At 45.9% G+C, this 20,051-nt stretch overlaps 1 protein-coding gene across 3 annotated transcripts in view; it reads left to right on the top strand.

Moving 5' to 3' along the window:
• Window positions 1-20,051, top strand: part of FMN1 (formin 1) — a 178,424-nt gene that overhangs the window by 94,319 nt on the left and 64,054 nt on the right. For all 3 annotated transcript variants that reach the window (XM_035110687.2, XM_035110681.2, XM_035110694.2), the window contains 2 exons: window positions 6,423-6,510; window positions 19,458-19,519. In XM_035110687.2, coding sequence (XP_034966578.2) covers window positions 6,423-6,510; window positions 19,458-19,519 — 150 coding nt within the window. The remainder of the gene's footprint in view (window positions 1-6,422; window positions 6,511-19,457; window positions 19,520-20,051) is intronic.

Below are 20,051 nucleotides of genomic sequence, written 5' to 3'. Positions count from 1 at the left end.
ACAGGCCCTGTCCCTACCTCTCTCCACCTGGTTTAGGGCGGGGCCTGGAAGGCCTCATAAAGGACTGCTGCCGCTGCTCTGCTGCTGGTGCTGCCCAGGACTCTCTCCTGCTGTGAGTGCCCACAGGCCCTGTCCCTACCTCTCTCCACCTGGTTTAGGGCGGGGCCTGGAAGGCCTCATAAAGGACTGCTGCCGCTGCTCTGCTGCTGGTGCTGCCCAGGACTCTCTCCTGCTGTGAGTGCCCACAGGCCCTGTCCCTGCCTCCTTCCACCTGGTCTAGGGCGGGGCCTGGAAGGCCTCATAAAGGACTGCTGCCGCTGCTCTGCTGCTGGTGCTGCCCAGGACTCTCTCCTGCTGTGAGTGCCCACAGGCCCTGTCCCTACCTCTCTCCACCTGGTTTAGGGCGGGGCCTGGAAGGCCTCATAAAGGACTGCTGCCGCTGCTCTGCTGCTGGTGCTGCCCAGGGGAACTTGAAACAGCACAGAGTTCTTTTTAAAATGCTTTTTAAAGAATTTTTTATGTTTTTATCTTCTTTGGGGTGGTAGGTGGGAGGGATTTTTAGTTGGGTGTGGGAATCTGTTAAATTTTAGTGTATTTGTAATTTTTATTGTTTTTGGTTTTATTGTTTTATTGTGTTTGGGGTGGTAGGTGGGAGGGATTTTTAGTTGGGTGTGGGAATCTGTTAAATTTTAGTGTATTTGTAATTTTTATTGTTTTTGGTTTTATTGTTTTATTGTCTTTTTTGTACTCTTCTTTTGTTGAGTTCTTGCTGTTTTTTACAGAGGTTTTATTTTGTTTTTAAGGGGAGGGGTCAGGGCTGCCCGGGAGGGGGTCCCAGCAAGCAAAATGGCTGGGGCAGATTCCACAGGGGTGTGTGCACTGGAACAACCGATCTCAGTGGTCACGGGTAGGAGGAGGAGTTACGCTAAGACCAGACCATGTCATTACCGAGGAGGCAGACTTAGTCGTTGTCTGAGGACTATCCCTGCCTCCAGGTCTGGTCCTGACCGGACGGATATTGGAATAGGCAAGGGATACCCACATGACCTGAAGGTGCTGCTGTGCAATGCCAGGTCGATGATGAATAAGACCACCGCCATTCACGACCTGATTGTGGATGGAGGATTTGACCTGGCATGTGTGACAGAGACCTGGTTGGAGGAAGCCGATGGGCCCGTTCTTGGCGCTGCTTGCCCACCAGGTTTCTCTTATGCACAGCAACCCAGGCCATCTGGGCGGGGAGGGGGGGTTGCAGTGATTTTTAGGAAGTCATTAGTTTGCACCAGGCGTCCTATTGGGAAGACCCAGTTCTCTGAGTGCATGTTCTGGAAGTTGGGCAATAGAGGCAGTACAGGATTCCTTTTGGTGTACCGACCTCCCCGCTGCACCAAGGATTCCCTGCCCGAGCTGCTTCAGGTCGTGTCGGATGTGCTCCTGGAGACACCTAGCTTGGTTGTCTTAGGGGATTTTAACATCCATGCCGACACGACCTTACAAGGAGCCGCTCGGGACTTTGTGGAAAGCATGGCCACCATGGGGCTGTCCCTGAATAAGTCTGGCCCAACTCATAGCCGCGGACATGCCTTGGACTTGGTGTTTACCTCTATGGATGTTGGTGATCTGACATTAAGTAAAAGTGAAACAAAAGAAGTGCCATGGTCAGATCACTTTCTGGTGCAACTGGACTTCTCCGCAACCCTTCCCCTCTGCAGGGAGGTGGGACCGATTCGGATGGTCCGCCCCCGCTACTTAATGGATCCAATTGGCTTCCAAAGAGTGGTAGGGGATGTTTTATCCCATGTCGATGGCCTTTCAGCTGATTCCCTGGTGGCCCGCTGGAATGCGGAGTTAACCAGCGCTATTGACTGTCTGGCTCCGAAGCGCCCTCTCAGATTGCATGGAGCCCGGACAGCCCCGTGGTTTTCCCCGGCGCTGAGGGCAATGAAACAGTCGTTGAGACGGCTAGAGCGCCGGTGGCGGAAAACTCATTTTGAATCAGACCGGACACGGGCTAGAGCTCAACTTCGAGCCTACCAAGTGGCAATGGCGACGGCGAAGAGGACCTTCTTCACCGTCTCCATCGCATCTGCAGAAAACAGCAGCAGGAGACTCTTCCAGGTGGTTCGCAATTTAGCGGAACCACCTGCTCCATCCGGGCCCAGTACGGGCCACACGATCTCCTGCAATGATTTTGCAAAGTTTTTTGCAGATAAAGTCGCTCAGATTCGGGAAGAGGTAGACTCCACCGTGGGAGCAGGGCCGGGGCGGGGGAGTGCTAGAGTCCTGTCTAGTCAAGTTTTGTGGGATCAATTTCAATCTGTTACCTCCGAGGATGTGGACAGGCTGCTTAGACGAATGAAACCAACCACCTGTCTCCTTGATCCTTGCCCATCCTGGCTTATAAAAGCTAGCCAGGAAGGGCTGGGCGATGGGCTTCGCGGGTTGGTAAATGCTTCTCTCCATGAGGGAGCCTTCCCAGACCCGCTGAAAGAGGCGGTTATTAAACCGCTTCTTAAAAAACCATCTTTAGATCCGGCCAATATGGCCAACTATCGCCCAGTCTCAAATCTTCCATTCTTGGGCAAGGTGATTGAGCGAGTGGTTGCGGAACAACTCCAGGCACGCCTGGAAGAAGCGGACCATTTGGATCCCTTCCAGTCAGGATTCAGGCCTCATCATGGGACTGAAACTGCCTTGGTCGCACTGGTCTATGATCTCCGGCGGGCTAGGGACAAAGGTAAGAGCTGTTTCCTTGTTCTGCTGGATCTCTCAGCGGCTTTTGACACCATCGACCATAACATCCTTCTGGACCGTCTAGAGGGCTTGGGAGCTGGGGGCACTGTCATGCAGTGGTTCCGCTCCTTCCTCCTGGGCCGTGTTCAGAAAGTGGTGGTGGGGGATGAGTGTTCAGACCCCTGGGCGCTCACTTGTGGGGTGCCTCAGGGTTCTGTCCTCTCCCCCATGCTTTTTAACATCTATATGCAGCCACTGGGAGAGATCATCAGGGGGTTTGGGCTGGGTGTCCATCAGTATGCTGATGATACCCAGCTCTACCTCTCTTTTAAATCAGAACCAGTGAAGGCGGTGAAGGTCCTGTGTGAGTGCTTGGAGGCGTTTGGAGGATGGATGGCGGCTAACAGATTGAGATTGAATCCTGACAAGACAGAAGTACTGTTTGTGGGGGACAGGAGGCGGGCGGGTGTGGAGGACTCCCTGGTCCTGAATGGGGTAACTGTGCCCCTGAAAGACCAGGTGCGCAGCCTGGGAGTCATTTTAGACTCACAGCTGTCCATGGAGGCACAGGTCAACTCCGTGTCCAGGGCAGCTGTTTATCAGCTCCATCTGGTACGCAGGCTGAGTCCTTACCTGCCCAGTGACTGTCTCTCCAGAGTGGTGCATGCTCTAGTTATCTCTCGCTTGGACTACTGCAATGCGCTCTACGTGGGGCTACCTTTGAAGGTGACCCGGAAACTACAACTAATCCAGAATGCGGCAGCTAGACTGGTGACTGGGAGCGGCCGCCGAGATCACATAACACCGGTCCTAAAAGACCTACATTGGCTCCCAGTACGTTTCCGAGCACAATTCAAAGTGTTGGTGTTGACCTTTAAAGCCCTAAACGGCCTCGGTCCGGTATACCTGAAGGAGCGTCTCCACCCCCATCGTTCTGCCCGGACACTGAGGTCCAGCTCCGAGGGCCTTCTGGCGGTTCCCTCATTACGAGAAGCCAAGTTACAGGGAACCAGGCAGAGGGCCTTCTCGGTAGTGGCACCCACCCTGTGGAATGCCCTCCCACTAGAGGTCAAAGAGAACAATTACCAGACCTTTAGAAGGCATCTCAAGGCAGCCCTGTTTAGGGAAGCTTTTAATGTTTGATGGATTTCTGTATTTTAGAATTTCTGTTTGTTTGGAAGCCGCCCAGAGTGGCTGGGGGAACCCGGCCAGATGGGCGGGGTATAAATAATAAATTATTATTATTATTATTATAATGTTGGGAGATTTGAGGCATATGAAAAGACGTACAGCACATATTGGGCTTTTAATTCTGTTGGGAGCCACCCAGAGTGGCTGGGGAAACCCAGCCTGATGGACAGGGTATCAATAACAAATTGTTGTTGTTGTTGTTGTTGTTGTTGTTGAATTCTCTACCACTTAGACTGTAGTCAAGACTGCACTGTTTTCCCAATGTTTCCTTACCTGATAGCGTCTACATTTTATGTGATCTCTCACATGACGTAAAAGCCACTTTTGGAAATCAGGTAGAGAGGCTTAGCACTAATTTCTATGTCAGTTGTTTGCAGGAGGGCGGATCCATTTTGTGATCCTGTTAACGCAGAAAACTGTGGGAGTGGTTTTGCACTGCAATTTAAAGTAACAAAAAATGGGGGTGGTAACCCGGCGTAAAGTTATTTCCTGCTGTTTAAAATTTAGCCTGACAGGTGGTGGGGTGTCTATTAAAAAAAACTGTTCCATCACACAAAAAGGTATTGCGCTGTAAAAGGAACATTAAAATCAGGACAAGAAGTGTCAGCATTATAACCAGTAAAACTAATGCAATACAGTAAACCCCATTACTGAATGCAGCATTTGGGATAGCTGGCAACTTAAATGGCTTTAAAGGGGGATAAGGCTATGGAGGATAAGATACTCTGCACTACCTCCAGTATCAAAGGCGGTATGCCTCTTGATTCAATAGTGGATAGCATGTTGGGACAACAGTGCTTATCTGCCTTCCAGTCAGTCACTGTACTGCTCTTTACTTCCAAGTAAGAGCTCAGCTACTGCTCAAGGCTAACAGAAAGCCAGTGTGCCCTAGGTAGGCCTTTATTCTCTTGACTTAACAATTTTGTTATCCAGTGTGACAAATTTCAGCCCTACAGAATTTTTGATCATTTTGCTCAGACTATTTCAGGTAGCCAGAGTCTAGTTTGGCATTTATAATTGTGACCATATGTACTTTCCTCCCATAAAAGGCTATAAATATAAAGCTTGTTTTGTTCTGAAGTGAACCTCTCTCTAATAGTTTTAAATTATGTAATATTAAAGGCATTTGCAGTTTAAAATAAGATACTGGAGTAGGAAAGTTGTGCGAGCTAACCTGATCCTATCTTTAGAGCATACCGTACCTGCAAATGTAGTAGTTTCAAATATAATATTGCCGGTATGAGGTGTCGTCTGGAAAGGTTTTGCCTCAAACTAGGCATGCCTAATGGGGTTTATGACAGCCTATGAATTTTCCTCTGAAAAGGGTCAGCCTGGAGGTCAGTGAATGGTATACAAATTGCACTCTACTTAAGCCTTTAATTACCCCTATTAGAATTTAATCTGCTGCCAAGTTCATCAAATAACATTTATAACTTCAGAAATGTCTGTGACAAACTTCCATTTAACTTGTAGATTTACTCTATGGTAAATTTTCTTCTGTCCCTCTAATTTTTTGTTATTAAAAATCGTTTTGTTATTTTAAAAAAGAGTGAATGGAGACCAAAAAAATATACACCCATTATTTTGTAGACATGAGTTCAGAAAATATCTGAGCATCCATCCTACTTTTATTCTAAGAATTGAAACTGGGCACATTACAGCCAAAGTTAAGTAGATTTAAATCCCATTTGCATTTGGGTGCAGACTAACTTTTAAGTCCTGTTGAAATCAGTAGGAGCAGTTAAGGGAATGGAAATTAAACTAATTTAGACTGTTGTCCTATACACACTTACCTGAGTGTATGTCTCATTTAATTCAATGACATTTGCTTGTACATAGACATGAATAGGCCCTGCATATCTGAATCTGTCAGGGCCAGCCCTACCATTATGCAGAGTGAGGGATTCGCCTCAGGCAGCAGATGTGGGGAGGTGAGATATGTTGGCTAAGTGTTGAAGAGCAGAATTGTGTGTGCTACACAACATGCCCTGTACCTCCTAAGAGAGCTAGCCACCCTTAGCTGTAGTGGAGGACACTGTCCTCTTGCCAACATAAAAGAAAGATTCAACTGCCAACATACCGTAGTTGCTTTCTGTATGTGAAACAGGAGCAACAAAATGTATAGGGTCAGCCCTAATACAAGCCAGAAATCTAAGTGGAAGAGTTAAGCACACACCCTTAAAATTGGTGGCAGGTAAAGGTGGTTTTCTTTATTGGAAAGTATACATAGATTTAGCCATAAAAATGAATTAGAAATAATTCTAGGTTACACTTATTTGCTGGATTTCGATAATGGTTGTAAAGCTTTTTATATTATACTTTTATATTATACTTTTTATATTATCATCTATTCCTGGCATACAGGTTTTTAAAAAGAAAATACCATGAAAGATGAAGGGAAAAGGAAGTCACATTTAAGTCACTTAAAAAAAATTAGCTTGCTTTACTTTTCACATTTATTTGGACATTTGAGTATGACCAACAATTTTTATTTCCAGATTATCAAACTGTTGGATGGAAAGAGATCTCAAACTGTAGGGATTTTGATTTCCAGTTTACATTTGGAGATGAAGGACATACAACAAGGTGAGTGTTGCTTGTATCTTGAAAGGAACCTAGTGCATGGAGATGTTTTCAGAAGTTAATAATAATAAAATAACCTTCAGATGCATATTTTACATCACAAATTCTATAGCTATATAAAACTTCTCTTATTTCAGCTCTAGTTATTTAGCTCTAGTTACATATTTTCCATATTTTTAGATGAGTCCTGTTAGACCAGAACAAGAGTCCCTCTTGTTCAGCATCATGTTTTGCACAGCGACCAGCCAGATTCTTCCAGGGAACATAAAATAGGCAATCCTTATACTTGCTTCCCACCCCTGCAATTGGAATTCATAGGCACACTGGCTCTGAACTGGAAGTTCCACTTAGCAGCCCTAGCATTCAGCTGTTGCTACACCCTATCTGCCACTTACTCCTCTAGTCCACTTTAAAATCTAAGCTAGTGATCATTGCCAGATCCTATGGCAATGAATTTCACAAATTGATTATGTATGAAGAAGTATTTGGGGGGGGGGGGTTTGTATGCTCTCAGTCCACTGCCAATCAATTCCATTAAGGGATCTCTAATTGTAGTGCTATGAGAAAAGGAGAATAATGCTGTCTATTCTGATTTTTCCTATACATAGAATCATAAAATTGTCATTGGGAGACATCCTAAAGGTCATCTAGTCCACCCCCCTGCAATGTAAGAATCTCAACATGCAGTCCCCCATCCAATCTGAAACCATAGCAGTTTTATTGCTGCCCCACGAGGACCGCTATACCATGCATAACACTATAAAGATCTGCCTTAGTTGCCATTTTTTCTTAAATTCCTAAACATGCCTAGCCTTTTCTCATAAGAAAGACGTAAATTATTTCACACATTTGTATAATCCCTTGCTTGATAGAGAGTAGGCACTCCTGTCCTAGGAATTGGCTGTGTTACGCCTAAAGTGGCTGTCTTGTAGAGATGCCTAGTTTCAACCCTCTTTCAGTATTCCTTACTATGAAGGAGCAGCAAAGCAACAAGCTCATCGCCCAACCAACAAATTATTTTTTTGATTTTAAGATGTCATTTCAGTAGTTCAGTTCAGTAGTTCTTGATGTGCTAGGATTGGGAGGGATGGGATTACAGCAGGCACCCCCCCAAACTTTGGCCCTCCAGATGTTTTGGACTGCAATTCCCATCATAGCTGCCAAGTTATCCCTTTTTTTAAGGGATTTTCCCTTATGCTGAATAGGCTTCCTCGCGAGAAAAGGGAAAACTTGGCAGCTATGATTCCCATCTTCCCCGACCACTGGTCCTGTTAGCTAGGGATCATGGGAATTGTAGGCCAAAACATCTGGAGGGCCGCAGTTTGGGGGTTTCTGGATTATAGTTTACCAGAGCATAGTAACAAACATCAGCATCATCATTTCCTGTCTTGTCAGCCAAGGGCTGCTCATGAGAGGTGAGACAGAGACCATTGTACCCCCTGCTGCTGGCACCTGTTAGGACAGATGTAGATGTAGAGTGAGTCAAGGTAGTGACAGCAAGGTCAGGTGTGCATGCAGCTGTCCCATCACATTGCTTCATAGGACCACTGACCCATAACCCCTCCCCAAATGCAGAGATAAGCTGTTACTGTATGTAATTCCAATGTCATCAACTGATGACAGAAAAATAAAATTAGAATGAAAGGTTGGGTCCAGAGATAGATGATTGGAATTCTACTCATGCCAGTAATGTGGAACTGATATATTGTTTTAATTAACATATATTTTACCTCACTGAGTTTATAATTTAAGTATTTTATTTATAATGTCTGTTTTGAAATTGTCGGGTCTGTTATGCCTAATAAAGGTATTTTTAAAAAATCTACTCGTGCAACCGGGGTTCTCCTGGTTCACGACTCAGCTGCTGCCCCTGAAGACTGAGGGAACATTCAGTACAGAGTGTGATGGGATTGGAGCAGAGAGGGGGGTCTGCAACAGAATGGGGGACTTGGCCCTTCTGCTTCTGCAAAGACATGTCTGGATCCAAGCCATAGTGCCTGGAGAAATTATTTTTAAATAACCTCTGAGCTTGCATCAACGGGACACTCTTTCTGCTCCGAAAACCTATCGCATCCGCAGATGTCCATGCAAAACTAGGGAGAAGATAAAAGAGAAGCAATAGGAAGGCAATGTAATGCTACCTCAGGGTGGTGTAGGATTTTTGCATTGAGAGATTTCCACCTTCGGTTGTGTCTAAGCCCAGTAACTGACATACTTGGCAGTTTTTCATGTTGTCTAGCAATGGCAGTATGTGTAGCTCTGTACATCTGGCACACATATGGTTTGGTTTGCATTTGATTACTAGCCAACAAATTGAGGACCGCCACATTTGCGGGAGGAATCATCCACAGATGTTTCTTAGGAGAGGGTGACATTTTCTATTCCTGACAAAGGTAGAATGGTGCTATCACTGCTGGACAAAAGGCAACAATATTAAGCACAGAGAATGGTTTTGTAGCCTTGTGTGTAGTTTGAGCTCCCCATTGGAAGAAAATCAAAACCTTTCTGTGCCAGATTAAAATAGGGGATGTGTCTCATAAAAAGCAAATATATATTATTAGCATGTCATTGCTTCTTTCTAGGCTGGGCATTCCCAGACCTCTGTCTCCTCAACACCATTATTGACTGGAATCAAAGTGCTTTTCACTACTTATATATCTTTGTTGACATATAGAATGACCTTGTAGGTCTCCTTCTTGGAAAATAATTGATACCTATAGGAAATCCTAAAATGCTGCTTAGAAGTATTTGCAAATTTTTAATAAGTGCTCATTCCAAGGACAGCATGGAACATCAGGGATTTGTCAGGATCCTTTCTTTATTAGGTACCCCATTATTCACTCCCACGGAAGCTCATTTGAGACCCAGGCAATTGGAACTTTTACCTCCTTCGTAGTGTGTGAATGTCAGCAGAAGCTTGTCAGGGTTCTTCCTTCTGGCTGCTGTGCAGCTACAGAACAAAACAGCAAATCGCTGACCGAGGCTGCATACGCACACCATACCCTTAAAGTATATGCTGGGAATTGAAGTTCTGCACAGGGTAAACTACAGTTCCAAGGATCCTTTGTGTGGGGAAATGCGCTTTAAATGTATGGTGTGATCTCAACCAAAGCCTCTGTTACATTTTATACTGATGGCGTTGGTGAGGGTACACAGCCAATCATTTCCCTGCCGTTTGGCCCAGGCACAACTTTTCCATAGGATTCTTTGCTGTTTAAATAAGGCTCTGTTCGCTGCAGATTACCCAACCCAAGAGCTTTGCTGATTTCTGTTCCTAGTGAGAATGGATGTTTGGGAGACTCCCACACCCCCAAATTGAGTGGAAGGTTCTTCAAGCAGTTTCTTCTAAGTTAAAGGCATACATAACGTCTTGCAAACAATAGCTTTCCTCAAAGCCTTAGCTACAACCCTCTTTCCTCAGCCCACCATCTTGCAACCACCCTTTGATGTGCCATAGTTCAAGTAATTCAAGAAGCTTTTTAAGAAGGCGAAACAGAAAGCCACATTTTGAAGCCTGCCTTCACATTAGTTGGCAAAGCTATATATTTAATATAAGAAGGTGCTTTTCAGTAAGTGTCATCAGTGACCCATTTAGCCCAGTATTGTGAGGTTCTGTCAGAAACATTCAGTGATCTCAAGCAGAGGGTTTTCATGACTCTGCATCCCCAAGTCTTTTATTGGGAGACCAAACTTGGAGAATTGATTCTGGGGTTTCATTCATGCAAAATCATGCCCTTTGCTGCCTAACCAATGTAGGCGTTTAACATAATAACAACAATAATTTGACAGTACTACCGTACATGCGTTCAAGGTTCTAGAGAGGTCATCTGCTTAGCAATTTGTGAAAGAAAACGGTAAAGTGCTTTTCAACTTTTCTTGTAATAAGTTCATGCAAAGTTTATTCTTTGCCTCATGTCAAATATCTATCCAGTTACAGGGTCAGGAAAACTGGCAGCCGTGAAGACATATGTGCATCTCAGTTTGATGCTGTTTAGTGAAACTATTGAGTGAATTTTGTATTGAGAATATTTTCTCTGGCATAGGAAAAAGCCCTGGATAATTTGTCATTTTGCTGGTTATGGAAGACACATGAGAAAATCATTCAACAGCTGTAGTGCATGAATATGATTGATAAGGAGCTGCTGGTTCTGGTAACAGATTACTGTATGCAGAAGTTAAAAACTATGTCACTTTCATAGTATATAACCTCTCTCTCTCTCTCTCTCTCTCTCTCTCTCTCTCTCTCTCTCTCTCTCTCTCTCTCTCTCTCTCTCTGTGTGTGTGTGTGTGTGTGTGTGTGTTGTCCAAATAATACAGGGCAAGCTCTAATATACAACTCAGAAGTTGGGAAACAATTTCCTTTAAACGTTATTTCCTTTGTTCTGGATAATTTGCAGCATATGGTTTTTGTGAATCTGCCTACGGGCACCAAGCCTGATGTGGTTAGGTTAACATGAGTTGCCCGAGTCCTTTGCTCATGACTTCATGCAGCAGTTGAGCTTTCCTAACCTTCTAAGCCCACTTTTATACCCAGACTGCTTTTCTGCCTCATTAATCTTACAGCATTTTTGCATGACAGTCAAATAGTAGAAGGAGCTTTTAGAGGAGCTTATGCATCTGAAATAAAGAGTCTGGATCTGTTGAATTTTTTATCAGTGTAGGATTTATCCTATGCCAACAATTTTTAAAAAAATCTGTGTTTGTCTTCAGTACCAAATAGTACTGTAATTCTAGTATATAAAATAGGTAATTTGATAGCCCAAATGGCATAGTGTTTGGAGTATCGGACTAGGACCTCACCTGAGATGATCCTGGTCCAGTCACCAACTCTCAGCCTAACCTACATCACAGGGTTATTGTGAGGATAAAATGTGGAGAAGGAGAACCATATACAGTGGTACCTCGGTTTTTGAACGTCTCCATTGATGAACATTTCAGTTTACAAATGCCGTAAACCCAGAAGTAAGTGCTTCGGTTTTCAAACACGCCTCGGAAGTCGACCATGCCACGCAACTTCCGCTGAGTGCAAGATCCTGAGGCCTAGCTGTCGGCTGTTTAGTTTTCGGTTTTTGAACGTTTCAGAACTTGAACAGTCTTCCAGAACGGATTACGTTCGAAAACAGAGGTACCGCTGTACACTATTTTGAGCTTCTTGGAGGAAAGGAAATATATGAATGAAGTAATATTATTATTCTGTGGGAGTTATTACTTAGAATATTTGCTGTTTGGAAGCTGCCTGTCACTTATGTGAGCAGAATTTCTGCTAGTTAAAGCTTTCTTAATTTAGAGGACTATTTAGAGTTAAATCTTTAAGAACTACAAATGCCCACAGCTTTATATACTCTCAAATTAATTATTAGGCTTCCTTAAATCTTGTTCTATCAATACATAGTTCACACTGTTTTGGGGGGTGGGGAATGCGGGTATGAAAAAAATAGTGAAATTTTAGATTGTGTGTGTGTGTGTGTGTAATATATATATATATATATATATATATATATATATATATATATATATATATATATATAAAGTTGTTTTTATAGTAAGTTTATTGTCCTGCTGCCGTCTTGTGTAATGCAGTTAGCAAGTATTTTTATGTGTGGCACTTAGGCTGAATGTATGGTGCTGATCTGCTTTTTGTCCTTGCTGACGGTTATTTTATCCTAATGGGCGCAATACTGTGCTAATTATCCTTATGTATATAAATTCTTCTTGTTGTGAGCAGACACCATAGGGCCACATAAAAACGTTTGCCTCAATTTCCCTACAAAAAAGGAGTCCAGAAACCAGACTTGTCCTAGTAACAGATTTTTAAAGGTAGAGGAACCCAATAAAATTACCAGCTCCTCACAGCATGCATCTATTTCCTTTCGACATATTGTGAGGTGTAGCTGAGATACCCTAACCAAACTGACAGTGTAAGAAGGACGGCTCACCAAGATTAAACGTAAAAATGAGGTTTTAGCAGCTGCTTTGGAATCCAGTTTCTAAATGTGTTAGGCTTTGCTGCAGTAATCTCACCTTAGTTAATTGAAGCAGGGGGCCCTGCAGCCAAATGTTGCAGTCTGGGCTCAGGTAACTGTGGCTGAGGGGGTGGAAAGATAAAAGTTATCATCAAAGACAAGAGTCTCTGTTCTAAATTGGGTCTTACTTCATGCAAAAAAAAATATTTTTAGGATAAAGATTATTATCTAATCCTATTTTTAGGATTCTAGTGCTTAAAAGTGTAACTGATCGGCATGCAGGTCAATGGAGCACGAGACTTCTGTATGCAATGAAATGTTTGGTGAGGCCTGGGAGGAGGACTGAAGGGGTCATTGAAGTAGCCCCACCTCTGGCCTGAAATGGAACAGCCCATTCCTTTACAGGACGGTTGCAAGCTACTTTCTCTTATCGCAACTCTGCAGTGGGAGGTGAGACTTGCCAAAGGTCAGGTGGAGGTGGCTTGCAACTCACTCAAAATATGGGGGCCGGGGGAGAGAGGAAGAATCAAGCAGCATTTGATTTGTAGGCTATATGTGTGTCATTTGAGTGACAAAGGCAGGGGTAAGCCGTGCTGGATCTACAAATTTTGCCGGGGGGGGGGTGCACTGCCACCATCTCACACTCTGGTTAAACTAAACATAAACTTTGACATCAACATTAACATTAGCACCTGGGTCGGTTTTGGTCTGACCAATGTAGAAGCAGTGGAATGGGCTCCCTCAGAAGGTGGTGGACTCTCTCTTTCATTGAAGGTTTCTAAACAGAGATTGTCTGGCCATCTGTCATGGATGCTTTAGCTGAGATTCCTGCATTGCAGGGAATTGGACGAGATGACCCTTAGGTCACCTCCCAATTCTACAATTCTATGACTTACCTTAATAGAAAGGTGGCTTCTTCCATTTAAAAGGATGCATGAGCAGAGCTGTTCCCTTCATTGAAGTAAATGGGAAACCCTGTTCACAAAGGCACTAGATATGTGTACCGTGTATGCAACTCTGGATTTGAATGCATTGTAGGTTTTAAATAAAGTTCAGTAACAATCATAAATGTATATTTCCCATGGTTGTTAAGACCTTATATTTGCCATTCATAATATTTACCTTTTCCCTAACCACCTTTGTTTCCAAGTTAGGCACAGAATCATAACTGACAAGCAGAATTTTAAAGCATTCTAAATGTCATTGGACCTTTTAATAGAATTAATTAGCCTGCCACGGAGAAAATTTACTAGCCTGCTGGTTAATTTCACAATGTAAAATCATGGGGTTAGAGGTAGAAGGGGGAGCAACCTTATTACTTTTAAATAATTATTTAAAGATGTTATTTAAACATCACAGAAAAAAACAAAACTCAGCAAGAGCTTTTAAACTCTTTAGCTGTGAGTGGTCACTTCTCCTTTTATAGGTAAGGCAGTATGTGCAGCAGAAATCAAGATACCAGCTATTAAACCTTCAGCAGATGCAGAATCATAGCTGGTAGTCAAAGTTATTAATATTCCTACTGTTTTCATTTAAGCAAACAATTTCTCTTTAAGATGCAAACTAAAATGTTATGCCTGGGATACTTACATTTGTGGGTTTTATAAACAATAATTTGTTTTCAAATAAATGAAAGCCTTTCATGGGTTTCTGTGATATTATATACAAAAAGTGCTTCCGCTGAGAGATTTTTTGTGGAATTGGTGCTATTCATGCATACAAGTTTTTCATGTCATCCACATGATGCCATTGCTATCAAAATGCCAACCCTCTTCTTTCTTTCTTTCTTTCTTTCTTTCTTTCTTTCTTTCTTTCTTTCTTTCTTTCTTTTACATTTAATTCAAATTTCCTCTTATCGTAGAAAATGTGATCAGTAATAATAGCCGTAGATGCATAAAAAGAGCCTGCTGGCATGATGTTGCGTCCACATTAGTTTCACTTCTGATTACATGGATTTGATTTATCTGCCACATTGATTCATCCTTCAACGCATTGCTGGGCTTCCAGTTAAAGGCAATGTGCTAACGTAAACTCTTTCATATAAGAGCACATTTTGTCTTTTTACACCATTCACACTACCTGGGGTGCTGCCCAGGACTCTCTCCTGCTGTGAGTGCCCACAGGCCCTGTCCCTGCCTCTCTCCACCTGGTTTAGGGCGGGGCCTGGAAGGCCTCATAAAGGACTGCTGCCGCCGCTCTGCTGCTGGTGCTGCCCAGGACTCTCTCCTGCTGTGAGTGCCCACAGGCCCTGTCCCTGCCTCTCTCCACCTGGTTTAGGGCGGGGCCTGGAAGGCCTCATAAAGGACTGCTGCCGCTGCTCTGCTGCTGGTGCTGCCCAGGACTCTCTCCTGCTGTGAGTGCCCACAGGCCCTGTCCCTGCCTCTCTCCACCTGGTTTAGGGCGGGGCCTGGAAGGCCTCATAAAGGACTGCTGCCGCTGCTCTGCTGCTGGTGCTGCCCAGGACTCTCTCCTGCTGTGAGTGCCCACAGGCCCTGTCCCTGCCTCTCTCCACCTGGTTTAGGGCGGGGCCTGGAAGGCCTCATAAAGGACTGCTGCCGCTGCTCTGCTGCTGGTGCTGCCCAGGACTCTCTCCTGCTGTGAGTGCCCACAGGCCCTGTCCCTGCCTCTTTCCACCTGGTCTAGGGCGGGGCCTGGAAGGCCTCATAAAGGACTGCTGCCGCTGCTCTGCTGCTGGTGCTGCCCAGGACTCTCTCCTGCTGTGAGTGCCCACAGGCCCTGTCCCTGCCTCTCTCCACCTGGTTTAGGGCGGGGCCTGGAAGGCCTCATAAAGGACTGCTGCCGCTGCTCTGCTGCTGGTGCTGCCCAGGACTCTCTCCTGCTGTGAGTGCCCACAGGCCCTGTCCCTGCCTCTTTCCACCTGGTCTAGGGCGGGGCCTGGAAGGCCTCATAAAGGACTGCTGCCGCTGCTCTGCTGCTGGTGCTGCCCAGGACTCTCTCCTGCTGTGAGTGCCCACAGGCCCTGTCCCTGCCTCTCTCCACCTGGTTTAGGGCGGGGCCTGGAAGGCCTCATAAAGGACTGCTGCCGCTGCTCTGCTGCTGGTGCTGCCCAGGACTCTCTCCTGCTGTGAGTGCCCACAGGCCCTGTCCCTGCCTCTTTCCACCTGGTCTAGGGCGGGGCCTGGAAGGCCTCATAAAGGACTGCTGCCGCCGCTCTGCTGCTGGTGCTGCCCAGGGGAACTTGAAACAGCACAGAGTCCTTTTTAAAATGCCTTTTAAAGAATTTTTAATGTTTTTATCTTCTTTGGGGTGGTAGGTGGGAGGGATTTTTAGTTGGGGGTGGGAATCTGTTAAATTTTAGTGTATTTGTAATTTTTATTGTTTTTGGTTTTGTTGTTTTATTGTGTTTGGGGTGGTAGGTGGGAGGGATTTTTAGTTGGGGGTGGGAATCTGTTAAATTTTAGTGTATTTGTAATTTTTATTGTTTTTGGTTTTATTGTTTTATTGTCTTTTTTGTGTTCTTCTTTTGTTGAGTTCTTTGCTGTTTTTTAGAGGTTTTATTTTGTTTTTAAGGGGAGGGGTCAGGGCTGCCCGGGAGGGGGTCCCAGCAAGCAAAATGGCTGGGGCAGATTCCACAGGGGGGTGTGCACTGGAACAACCGATCTCAGTGGTCACGGGTAGGAGGAGGAGTTACGCTAAGACCAGACCATGTCATTACCGAGGAGGCAGACTTAGTCGTTGTCTGAGGACTATCCCTGCCTCCAGGTCTGGTCCTGACCGGACGGATATTGGAATCAGCAAGGGATACCCACATGACCTGAAGGTGCTGCTGTGCAATGCCAGGTCGATGATGAATAAGACCACCGCCATTCACGACCTGATTGTGGATGGAGGATTTGACCTGGCATGTGTGACAGAGACCTGGTTGGAGGAAGCCGATGGGCCCGTTCTTGGCGCTGCTTGCCCACCAGGTTTCTCTTATGCACAGCAACCCAGGCCATCTGGGCGGGGAGGGGGGGTTGCAGTGATTTTTAGGAAGTCATTAGTTTGCACCAGGCGTCCTATTGGGAAGACCCAGTTCTCTGAGTGCATGTTCTGGAAGTTGGGCAATAGAGGCAGTACAGGATTCCTTTTGGTGTACCGACCTCCCCGCTGCACCAAGGATTCCCTGCCCGAGCTGCTTCAGGTCGTGTCGGATGTGCTCCTGGAGACACCTAGCTTGGTTGTCTTAGGGGATTTTAACATCCATGCCGACACGACCTTACAAGGAGCCGCTCGGGACTTCGTGGAAAGCATGGCCACCATGGGGCTGTCCCTGAATAAGTCTGGCCCAACTCATAGCCGCGGACATGCCTTGGACTTGGTGTTTACCTCTATGGATGCTGGTGATCTGACATTAAGTAAAAGCGAAACAAAAGAAGTGCCATGGTCAGATCACTTTCTGGTGCAACTGGACTTCTCCGCAACCCTTTCCCTCTGCAGGGAGGTGGGACCGATTCGGATGGTCCGCCCCCGCTACTTAATGGATCCAATTGGCTTCCAAAGAGTGGTAGGGGATGTTTTATCCCATGTCGATGGCCTTTCAGCTGATTCCCTGGTGGCCCGCTGGAATGCGGAGTTAACCAGCGCTATTGACTGTCTGGCTCCGAAGCGCCCTCTCAGATTGCATGGAGCCCGGACAGCCCCGTGGTTTTCCCCGGCGCTGAGGGCAATGAAACAGTCGTTGAGACGGCTAGAGCGCCGGTGGCGGAAAACTCATTTTGAATCAGACCGGACACGGGCTAGAGCTCAACTTCGAGCCTACCAAGTGGCAATGGCGACGGCGAAGAGGACCTTCTTCACCGTCTCCATCGCATCTGCAGAAAACAGCAGCAGGAGACTCTTCCAGGTGGTTCGCAATTTAGCGGAACCACCTGCTCCATCCGGGCCCAGTACGGGCCACATGATCTCCTGCAATGATTTTGCAAAGTTTTTTGCAGATAAAGTCGCTCAGATTCGGGAAGAGGTAGACTCCACCGTGGGAGCAGGGCCGGGGCGGGGGAGTGCTAGAGTCCTGTCTAGTCAAGTTTTGTGGGATCAATTTCAATCTGTTACCTCCGAGGATGTGGACAGGCTGCTTAGACGAATGAAACCAACCACCTGTCTCCTTGATCCTTGCCCATCCTGGCTTATAAAAGCTAGCCAGGAAGGGCTGGGCGATGGGCTTCGCGGGTTGGTAAATGCTTCTCTCCATGAGGGAACCTTCCCAGACCCGCTGAAAGAGGCGGTTATTAAACCGCTTCTTAAAAAACCATCTTTAGATCCGGCCAATATGGCCAACTATCGCCCAGTCTCAAATCTTCCATTCTTGGGCAAGGTGATTGAGCGAGTGGTTGCGGAACAACTCCAGGCACGCCTGGAAGAAGCGGACCATTTGGATCCCTTCCAGTCAGGATTCAGGCCTCATCATGGGACTGAAACTGCCTTGGTCGCACTGGTCGATGATCTCCGGCGGGCTAGGGACAAAGGTAAGAGCTGTTTCCTTGTTCTGCTGGATCTCTCAGCGGCTTTTGACACCATCGACCATAACATCCTTCTGGACCGTCTAGAGGGCTTGGGAGCTGGGGGCACTGTCATGCAGTGGTTCCGCTCCTTCCTCCTGGGCCGTGTTCAGAAAGTGGTGGTGGGGGATGAGTGTTCAGACCCCTGGGCTCTCACTTGTGGGGTGCCTCAGGGTTCTGTCCTCTCCCCCATGCTTTTTAACATCTATATGCAGCCGCTGGGAGAGATCATCAGGGGGTTTGGGCTGGGTGTCCATCAGTATGCTGATGATACCCAGCTCTACCTCTCTTTTAAATCAGAACCAGTGAAGGCGGTGAAGGTCCTGTGTGAGTGCTTGGAGGCGGTTGGAGGATGGATGGCGGCTAACAGATTGAGATTGAATCCTGACAAGACAGAAGTACTGTTTGTGGGGGACAGGAGGCGGGCGGGTGTGGAGGACTCCCTGGTCCTGAATGGGGTAACTGTGCCCCTGAAAGACCAGGTGCGCAGCCTGGGAGTCATTTTAGACTCACAGCTGTCCATGGAGGCACAGGTCAACTCCGTGTCCAGGGCAGCTGTTTATCAGCTCCATCTGGTACGCAGGCTGAGTCCCTACCTGCCCACTGACTGTCTCTCCAGAGTGGTGCATGCTCTAGTTATCTCTCGCTTGGACTACTGCAATGCGCTCTACGTGGGGCTACCTTTGAAGGTGACCCGGAAACTACAACTAATCCAGAATGCAGCAGCTAGACTGGTGACTGGGAGCGGCCGCCGAGATCACATAACACCGGTCCTAAAAGACCTACATTGGCTCCCAGTACGTTTCCGAGCACAATTCAAAGTGTTGGTGTTGACCTTTAAAGCCCTAAACGGCCTCGGTCCGGTATACCTGAAGGAGCGTCTCCACCCCCATCGTTCTGCCCGGACACTGAGGTCCAGCTCCGAGGGCCTTCTGGCGGTTCCCTCATTACGAGAAGCCAAGTTACAGGGAACCAGGCAGAGGGCCTTCTCGGTAGTGGCACCCACCCTGTGGAATGCCCTCCCACTAGAGGTCAAAGAGAACAATTACCAGACCTTTAGAAGGCATCTCAAGGCAGCCCTGTTTAGGGAAGCTTTTAATGTTTGATGGATTTCTGTATTTTAGAATTTCTGTTTTTTTTGGAAGCCGCCCAGAGTGGCTGGGGGAACCCGGCCAGATGGGCGGGGTATAAATAATAAATTATTATTATTATTATTATATACCTGCCACACCATCAGTAGTCTAAAAGAGTCAACTAGTAATCCAAACTCCATAGCAAAAGGTCAGTGAAAAATGTCTGCGTATAGAGGACAGAAGCCACCTTCTTTCAGTGTCTTAACTCATAGCTATGAGTAAGCCTGCGTAGGAGAAACGTTTACATGAAAGATAACACATTCCCCAGTTTTTTTCTTTTCTGTTTGTGGCAACAGATTAGCCAACAAACGCAGTTGTGACATATTATCTAATTTATGATTTTATATTTTCTACAGCTATACTAAACGTGGATCATTCCATCGTCGACTTAGAAACACTGGAAGCACTGTATGAGAACGTAAGTATAAAAGGGTCAGTTCCACACTGCTAGTTCCCAAATAGAAAGTGAGCTGTGGGCACATATTCCATCTTCTTGCATGTCCCATGTTCTCTTTATCCAAATGCTGTTTTTCTGCAACAGAAATGCAGGTTCCCCCCCTCCCCCCAATTCTCTTTAGTAATAGATGTCTGGTTGAACCCACCTTGAGATACAGTTCTTGTTTTGTTCAGACATTTCCGTATTCTATAGTCCTTCATTTTCATTTTGCATTCTTTCCTGCGGTAATGCCACATGCAGAGCAAGAGTTGAGGGATCACATGATAGCTAACATTGTGTAGGAGGAACACAGAGTACGTAGAGGAGCACCGCATCAGTACAACTCCTTCACATGCCAGCCAAAACACACTGGTGGCTGGTTGGCTTCTGTAGGCACTGGTAAAAAAGGAGCAGGACTAGTCTATGCAATTTTGCTCAACCCCTTCTCCTGGCCTTATGTTATTTCAGTGTTTGAGTATATCGTTTGAACCCCACTATAATTGGCCCCTGCTAT

The sequence above is a fragment of the Zootoca vivipara genome, chromosome 1, assembly GCF_963506605.1.
Source record: "Zootoca vivipara chromosome 1, rZooViv1.1, whole genome shotgun sequence".
Taxonomy (NCBI): domain Eukaryota; kingdom Metazoa; phylum Chordata; class Lepidosauria; order Squamata; family Lacertidae; genus Zootoca; species Zootoca vivipara.
This window is presented reverse-complemented; position numbering and strand designations above follow the sequence as displayed.